The sequence below is a fragment of the Apodemus sylvaticus genome, chromosome 3, assembly GCF_947179515.1.
Source record: "Apodemus sylvaticus chromosome 3, mApoSyl1.1, whole genome shotgun sequence".
Taxonomy (NCBI): domain Eukaryota; kingdom Metazoa; phylum Chordata; class Mammalia; order Rodentia; family Muridae; genus Apodemus; species Apodemus sylvaticus.
This window is the reverse complement of record NC_067474.1, coordinates 156870092-156878840: the sequence shown is the minus strand read 5'-3', so window position 1 is coordinate 156878840 and position 8749 is coordinate 156870092. Positions and strand designations below refer to the sequence as shown.

At 48.2% G+C, this 8749-nt stretch overlaps 1 protein-coding gene across 2 annotated transcripts in view; it reads left to right on the top strand.

Annotated features, from left to right (window-relative positions):
• The first annotated feature begins 419 nt into the window (after window positions 1-419).
• The window catches only part of Pdpn (podoplanin), a 32486-nt gene continuing 24156 nt past the window's right edge, over window positions 420-8749 (top strand). Inside the window, exon 1 of one of the 2 annotated variants that reach the window (XM_052175732.1) lies at window positions 420-763. In XM_052175732.1, the coding sequence (XP_052031692.1) occupies window positions 697-763 (67 nt within the window). In that variant the 5' untranslated portion in view covers window positions 420-696. The remainder of the gene's footprint in view (window positions 764-8749) is intronic. The other variant, XM_052175730.1, reaches the window with a different exon arrangement.

Genomic DNA, 8749 nt, shown 5'->3' with positions numbered 1-8749 from the left:
GCCCAATTAATAAACACAACGGCCGTTTTCTTCAAACCATGAGATTCAGTATTTACAAAAAAAAAAAAAAAAAAAAATCCAGTGCGTCGTTCTAAAACCATAAAACCAGCCGCACATGCCATTGTGTGAGTCTTCTGCCCACTAACAAGGAAACCTAAGTTGTATGTTTTGTCCTGCAAAACAGAATAGTAAATATAGTAGAAAAATAAATAAAAATTGTAAAGCAGAAATGTTTACTGCATGTGCCCCCCCCCCCCCTTCTCCTGTAGGGGAACAAAGTCAAAAGCTTTTTTTTTTTTTCTGTTTTGGCCTGGGCTGGGCCCCAGTGGCTGAGGCCCTGTAACTTTAAACCTGGCCTGAGGTCATCTTGTGATGCTGGCCAAACAGAGTTCGGGGGCGGTCCTAGATCTCCGGGACCACCTGACGCCCACCCGCTCCCGCCCCGGGACCGGAGACATAAATGCCGACTGTGCGGTGAAGTTGCCAGCTGCCGAGTTTGCTGAGCTTTGCTGCGGCTGCGAGTTGAGAAAGCCCGGGCACTCTCTGGCGCTGGGACATTTTGCTCACCGCCTTCCAGCCTCTCTCCTCCCGAACTCTTCCCGGCTGGGCCTGTGGCTTCGAAGTTTTGTTTTTTGTTTTTTCATCTTTTCACAACCCACAAAAACCACTAGCTGCTGAGGCTTCAACGAGATCAAGATGTGGACCGCGCCAGTGTTGTTCTGGGTTTTGGGGAGCGTTTGGTTCTGGGACTCTGCGCAGGGAGGTAAGCGCCCTGCGTGATTGGCAACCAGCACTTGCTGGTGGGGATGGAGGGAGGCGGGGGATGCTTGGGCCTGGGATCTGAGAGAGCCGGGGGAGAGCGGTGGGGCAGCTTAGATGGGGCTAAGTCTTCCTGGAACAGCCTAGTGGGTGTGGCGGTAGGAGCCCGGATCCACAGGTGGTAGGGGTACAGAATGGCCCTTACCCACCGTCCCGAGGGCTCATGGTACGGAATGACGCCAAGGGCGACTGGACAGGTCCAAAGAACAGTGCGTTAGAGGAATGGTTAATGTCTTTGAAAAAGAGGAACAGACAGGAAGACATAGGTTGGAACTCTTGGGGCCACACCCCTGGCTGGGGAAAGACCTGAAGAGGCTTCCCTAATTAGGATGGTAACTGGAAGGGATGGTGGAATATTTTGACCGCAGGCTGCTATCTTTCTAGCATCCTGGTCTTTCTCTGCCTCTCTCTATCTTCCTCCCCTCCCCACACCCCTACATTGGAAATGGATGGAACCCAGGGCGTCCAGCCTTCTAGCATGCCACCTCCTAGCCGGTACCTGTACCTCCTAACCTGAAGGGTTGCTGTGAGCACTGAGGTGCAAGTGTGTTTGAGGCAGTGTATTGAACTTGGCCAAGGACTCCTTGTTCTGCATTCGAGACACGCCCATGTTCCTTCCCCAGCAAGGTACAAAACCCGTATAGTGGTGCTCGACTGGGTGCTGTCAGCAATGGGAAATGGAGGCAGGAGGGTGAGAGGTTTCAAGGTTATCTTTGGGTATAAGTAGTTTGAAACCAACCCGGGCTTTAAGACCCTGACTAGAAAGAGAAAGATTGATGGGACCACCATCATCAGGTCCCCCTCTTCTTTCTTGCGGTTCTCTGTCTGGTATGATGTATGGCTGGGATCTGGGACTGTTTCCTGTTATTTTGTTTCTTGCCTTGGCGTTTTAAGTTGTATCTGTTTCCCTGGTGGAATCTAAGCTCTATCTAGCCTTGATCCCGGGGCCGAGACATCATCTGACAGTCGCCGTTACTCACTAAATGCAGCAGATCGAAGGCTAGGGGTCTTCAGAGAGGGAGAACCAGGTCTTTCCTGGTGAAGGAGTGGTCAGTGTGAGATGGGTGGGCCTAGCCTAGGCTTCTATAATTCTCCACAGACAACACCTACCTAGTGTTAGGGAAATTATATAGAGTGCATTGGGCGAGGTTGTCTGCTTCAAAGAGACGAAGCTATTCCTTATGGTACTCGGGGCTATTCCTGGCAATACTATCTTTGAAACTTCTCCTCGTGCTAGGATATATATACAGTTCTGTATTTCGGTTCCATTTCCGTCTGTGGCGAGACAGTGTGTGTTAAGAAGATGACTTTTCAGTCACCAGTGCAAAGTGAGGGGAGGTACCTACCCCAAACCACATCCTAGAAAAGCCAGAGGCTGGCTAGCATCCTGCAAAGGCAAGGGTAGGCTGCGACGGTCTTAAGCCAGCTCCCCATGTAAATGTAGCCGGTATTTGGTCTTGTCTAGAAAGAGTCATCGCTCAGTTATACTAGAAACTACAGCTGAAGAAAGAGGTTTGGTAAAGGGCTGCTCAGAGGGATGACCGTGTGGCCAGTTGTATGCAGTCTGCTCTGCAGCAAGATGGAGCCTGCAGGGTTTTTGTCTGAGAATAATGAATATGGATGAGTAATTCCATTGAGTTAAGCTATTACTGGGGAGCCAGATCAGGGGTGATTTGTGGTGTGCTAATTCTTCTATTAGAGTCATGCGCAATACTGACTTAGTGTTATAACCCAACCCCCTTTGCGATCTCCGAGGTGTTTGTGGATTCTAAGGAGGCTTGTTGTCCTCACGTCTGGCGTCTTCCCCCGTTGCCCAGCCCCACCCTCACTCTGAACTTTCATCCACAGCCGGTACCCCAGGACTCGCCCGTTAGCAGTGGCTTTTTATAGGATCCTACAAGCTGCTGCTTGCCGCCGCCGCCGCTAACCCGTGTGTGCTCTTCCGGGACCAGTCGGAGCAGAATTAATCATGCGGCAAAGGAATCATCCTGTGATTTCCCTGAAGCTCTTGCCAGTTTCGGGGGCCCTGGAATCCTCACAAGTTGGCCCGAGGGCTTATGTTGCCGAGGAGGCTTTGAATAAAGCCGGTTCTGTTAGAGGTTCTGTGGGGGGAGGAGGGCAAGCTGGGGCTTATGGTTCCAAACGGAGTTCAGAAGAGGGAAACATTTAAAGACACGTGTGCAGCAGCAAAAGACTGAGGGGTAGCCATGACCAACAAGACAAAACTCAGCCCACCACTGACTCTGTGCTGACAATGGAAAGACTCAAGTCTCCGTGTGACTGAGAATGGCCCTGACTAGTGGGCGGGACACCACCTTGCGTTCCCATCCCCCACTACATTCTAGGAATGTCACAGGATTACCTCATTTAATCCCCAAAGCCACTCCTGTAAATTATACACTATTATCTCAGAAGTTGCTGGGACCGAGAGATTCAGAAACAAAGTTTAGCTTTTTACTACGATTGAACTTTTAAAAAAAAAATTAAAAAATGACTGAACTTGATACTGAGGGTGGACTTCACTTTCAGTCCCTAAACATGAATAAAAAAAAGTTCTCTAAGACTTAAGATCTTCTTTGAGTTACGCACCCCCCCCCCGCCCCCATACTAGAATGGATTTGGCGCAGTACGTATGCAGGCGCTAAACCTCTCCCAACTGGGTGGGGCGGGCTGCTGGGTGCAAGAAAGCACCTAGCTGAGAGTGTTCTGCAGCCCAGGCCAACCAAGAATGAACCTGTGCTCTGGGTTGCACCGGCTTATCTGAATTTTTGTCATATTTCTGGCTTCTGAGAGCAGGCGTTCCAGGTTACAGCTCGTGGAAGTATTTTGGGGGAGGCCAAAGAGAAAGCAAACTCAAATACCAGTTTTGCCAGGAACACTGCAGAGGCTCCCCAGCCCGACCCATCTCCCAAGGAAGCTCTGATAGCCTCAAATCTCTCGGGAAAGGAGCCTGTGGGGTCTTGTTAGAAGAAGAGGGTCCAAGGATTTTGGGGGCGTTTGAGATAAGAGGTTGCTTGTAGGATTCCTATGGGGGTACACAATGGATAAAGCTCCGTTAACAGCAATTTTAAGTACTTTCTCAATAGAAAGGAAGTGTGTGTGTGTGTGTCTGTCAGGTGTATCTTTCTCAATTACTCTGCGCCACATTTTTTGAGATGCTCACTGAATCTGGAGCTCACCTATTGATCACTAGACTTACTGGGCATCCGATTGCCGCTGCCTCCCCAGTGTTGAGGTAACAGATGTGCACCGCTGTGCCCTGCTTCCTATGCGAGTTCGGGGCTGGAGCTCAAATGTTCATGTTATGTGAGGAACATTTTCACTGACAGCCATTTTTCCAGCCCCTGGAATGTTCTGGGAAAGGAAAGTGATTAGGCTTTTCATCCAAGATCTAATGTAGGATAGAGCCAGGTTAGGAAACAGCTGACAGACATTCTGCCGAGTTCACCCAGGGCAGGAAATGGAGGTGACTGTTTCCTCCCACATGCCTAACCACAGTGCCTGGCTGTCCATCATCCCAGGCCGTGCGTGGCCAGCCAGGTGATGGGAAAGTCTTGAACATCAACAGAAAGAGGAGACTGGGGTTGGAGAGAAATCTGTGCCAACACGAGAACCTGAGTTTGGTTTCCCAGAACCCATGTAAAAATGCCGACCTACTGTATCAAGGGTTTTTGTAATCCCAGTGCTAGGAATGTAGAGACAGCTGTATCCCTGAGACTCTCTGACCAACCAGTCTAGCCCAATGGGCAAGCCCCCCACCCCCACCCCAATGAGATATCCTGTCTCAACAAACAGAGTACCTGGGGAGTAATATCCAAATAATATCCATTTGAACGCGCACACGTGCGCCCACACGCAAACATGGGCACACACATGCACGCACAGAGAGGGAGAGAGGGAGAAAGGGAGAGGGTTATGTCTGCATTTGTGTCTGGTCCAGTGACTTTGCCTGGGAGAACAGTCTGTATTTGGCGACAAGTCAGGCTCAGTTCGGGGAGAGGCTTTTGACCTTGGGCCGCTGATCACTTAGGTGGAGAAACAAGATGATTATGGCTGAGTGGATGTAGTTTCAAAAACAAAGCCCTCTGGGATGGGCAGTTGCTTTTCCAGATGAAGGTGAACTTGTGGCTTCTAATCGGAGGGCCAAAAGTTGTAGAGGTGCCTGGAGAGGAATGGGTAGATCCACCGGAGCCACGCTGCCGTTCTGAGAGCCCCTGTGATGCTGGCAGCGTGCAGGAGAATGCCAAGAAGACCAGAGGAGGAGGAGGATGCGAGCAGGGTGTTTCCCGGAGTCTGTAAGGGAGGCTAAAAGAGCAACAAGCCAGAGGAGTACCCACCCAAGGGAGAAAGGACTTAGCTTGTCTGGAATCGCTAGAAAAGGAGAGACAGAGAGAAACAGAGAGAGAGAGAAGTAACAGCTTTTGTTGACCCAAAAGCTGCCCCACCCAAGGAATTTGCTTATTTGGCAAATATTTATTGAGTTCTTGCAGTGTGTGCAGGCCTGGGCTAGGCGCATGGCGTTATCCAACTTTGAGCTCCTACTGGGAAGTCCTATCTTGGCAGCCTTGGGGATTCTGACCTCAGTTAGGGTGGGCCCCTGAGAACTAGAGATCTTTAAATCCCTTGATCTGGAAACACATTCCATCCAATGCCTTTGTTCTTCAGGAGGCCATAGGTTTCTGGAACCCTTTCCAGTTGGGAAGGGCCTGGCCCAGGGGACAAATATGTATGTAAAGTGCAGAAAAGTGTGTCTCGTTTGTATTGTGGGGGTGGGGGCGGAGGGGTGCAGAGGAAGAGCTCTATCTTGTTAGCTTAAGATTTTTGTTTGGTTTTTGTTTTGGTTTTTTTTTTTTGTTTGTTTGTTTGTTTTTTTTTTTTTTTTTTTGAGACAGGGTTTCTCTGTATAGCCCCGGCTGTCCTGGAACTCACTCTGTAGACCAGGCTGGCCTTGAACTCAGAAATCCGCCTGCCTCAGCCTCCCAGAGTGCTGGGATTGCAGGTGAGCGCCACCACCGCCTGGCTTAAGATTTTTTTTTTAAATTGTGTGTGTTCATCCGTGTCTGTGTCGGGGTACATGCACTTGAGTGCAAGTGTTCACAGAAGCCAGAAGAGACTGACCCCGCCCCCTCAGGAGACGGAGTTACTGAGAAGCCTGAGCGGCCTAAAGTGGGTGCTGGGAGCCAAGGCTCTCAGCCACTGAGCTGTGTCTCCAGCCCCTCCATCTCGCGTCTTTGAGACAGGCTCTTCTCTCTCACAGGTCTGGACTTTGTCAGGTACGCCTGGCTGAGTGGCCAGCAAACCCTAGAAGGCCACCTTGTTCCTTCCTCCTCCTCAGCACACCAAATCACACACCGGCACACCCAGTCTCTTTTTTTTTTTTCTTTTACATGGTTCTGGGGATCCAACAGGTTTCCATATGTGGTGACATGAATGAAAATGGCCATATATCTGAATGCTTGGCCCACAGATGGTGGAACCTATTAGGAAGAATTATTAGGAGGCAAGTCAGAGGCATGTCACAGGGTAGGAGTGGACTTTGAGGTTTCAAAGGCCTCACCATTCCCCGTGTCTGTCTGTCTGTCTGTCTGTCTCCCAGCCTCTCTCCTCCTACTTGAGGATACAATGCAAGCTCTTAGCTCGTGCTCTATTTCCACCTGCCTGCTTGATGCTCTGCTTCCCACCATGATGGATGGTCATGGGTCTTGGAACTGTAAACCCCAAATACACTCTTTCTTCTATAGATTGTTGCTCTGGTCATGGTGGCTTCACAGCAGTAGAGAAGTACTAAGCTACCGTGCTTGCAAGGCAAGTACTTTCCTGGCTGAGCCATCTCTTCAGACTCCTGTGTCTCATTCTCAATACTCCTAGGAAGCAGCCTTACCTAAGCCTATTGCTCCGAAATAAGATTAAATGTAAAGTTGTGGGGCTGGAGAGATGGCTCAGCGGTTAAGAGCACAGACTGCTCTTCCAGAGGTCCTGAGTTCAAGTCCCAGCAACCACATAGTGGCTCACAGCCATCTGTAATGAGATCTGATGCCCTCTTCTGGTGTACTTATGTATAATGGCTAAATAAATCTTTTTTTAAAAAATGTGAAGCTGTAAAGCCACACCCTAGATTCCAAATGGGAGGGGCTAATAGCAATAACTATGCTGTAACTTTTGCCATCGGCTGAGCTAGAGCGTGTCAACCACTCACAAGCCCTGTTTTATTCAGTCCTCATAGCACAACTATAAGGTAGGAACTATTTGCAACTAGTAGATGAGGTAAGAGGCCCAGTTAGGTTCAGACAAAGCCAGTCGGCAGGCAACAGCTCCTTGTTTTAGTCTTCTCCCCCTCCCCCTCCCCTCCCCCTCTCTCTTTCTCTGTTTCCATTCTAATGAGTAGGGAGGATCTCTAAGAGATCTGACTTATCTTTCCTTTTCCTAATGACCAATGAACTTGAACCACCTCCTCAGGCCCGACTATCTCTGGGGCTTGTTCAGATGCTTACCTGGTTTAAATTGAGATGTCTTCAGGTATTTTTTGCTTTTTTGTCAAGTAAGAAATTAAAGTTATTACCTAATACATACACATATAAGAAAAAGAGAAGCCTGGTGCTGGAGTCATTTTTAAACAAATTATGTCAAATTATTATGAATAGACGAAATGTTTGCACATTGCACAGAGAGACACCTTAAAACTTGTGAATGCTGAGGCTGGAGAGATGGCTCAGTGGTTAAGAGTACTGGTTGCTCTTCCAGAGGCCCTGAGTTCAATTCCCAACAACCACATGGTGGCCCACAACCATCTGTAATAGGATCTGACACCCTCTTCTGGTGTGTCCAAAGACACACACCTATAGTGTATGAATATACATAAAATAAACAAATGATTCTTTTTTAAAATATTGAATACTAAGATGTTCCTGTGAGGAACATTTGATTTCACTTCAATAAAAGAAGTAACTTTTTAAAATATGGGATGTGGTTTTTTTCAAAGATGTATTTATTATTATGTGTAAGTACACTGTAGCTGTCTTTAGACACACCAGAAGAGGGCATCAAATCTCATTAAGGGTGGTTGTGAGCCACCATGTGGGTGCTGGGAGTTGAACTTGGGACCTTCAGGAGCGCAGTCAGTGTTCTTAAACGCTGAACCATCTCACCAGCCCCCGGGATGTTTTTTAATTGTTCGTTAAAATCATACTTTAACAATTTTAGATACTGGAAAAGTGGTGTTTTTAATCCTAGAACTTGGGAGGAAGAGGCAACCATCTTCTGGGAGTTCAAAGCCAGCCTCGGCTTGTCTACATAGTGAGTTTCAAGTCAGCCAGGACAGCATAGTAAGACCCAGTATCAAAAAACAAACAGAGAGGGAGAGAGACAGAGAACGCTGTACTATTTTGGATAGCTGAAGACATTCTTCCCTTCTTTCTATGAATTGGGTTATCTGGTTATTTTTTGTTATTGTGTTCATTGGAGCACAACTCTTTAAGCGTGTGACGTCTGGTCTGTCTCCTTCTCTGCTATGCTGTTGGTTGGCATCAGTGTTGGATGTCACCGCCACCCCAAGCTGCAAAGATTGGCTCTTACGTCTAATGGTTTAATTCTGACAATCAGACTTTGAAGCCTTTGCATTGAACTTCTGCGTGAGCCCTGAAATAGAGACCCAGCTCCGTCCTTTACCATGTGGGTCTTCAGTTGTTTTAGAACCTTCCGGGATGAAAAGATAACTCTTGCCCCACTGAATTGCCATGGTGCCTTTTGCTCTAAGTCAGCTGCCCATTTGTGTCTGGACTCTGCACTCTATATTCTGTTGGTCTACAGGCTCGCCCTTATGCAAAATCTGCAAGTCATTTGTAAAAATGTTTCTCCATTGCTGGAAATCAAAACACAGTCCAGCCACACACACTGCTACTAAGCTCTGTTCCAGGCCTATTTATATTTTATC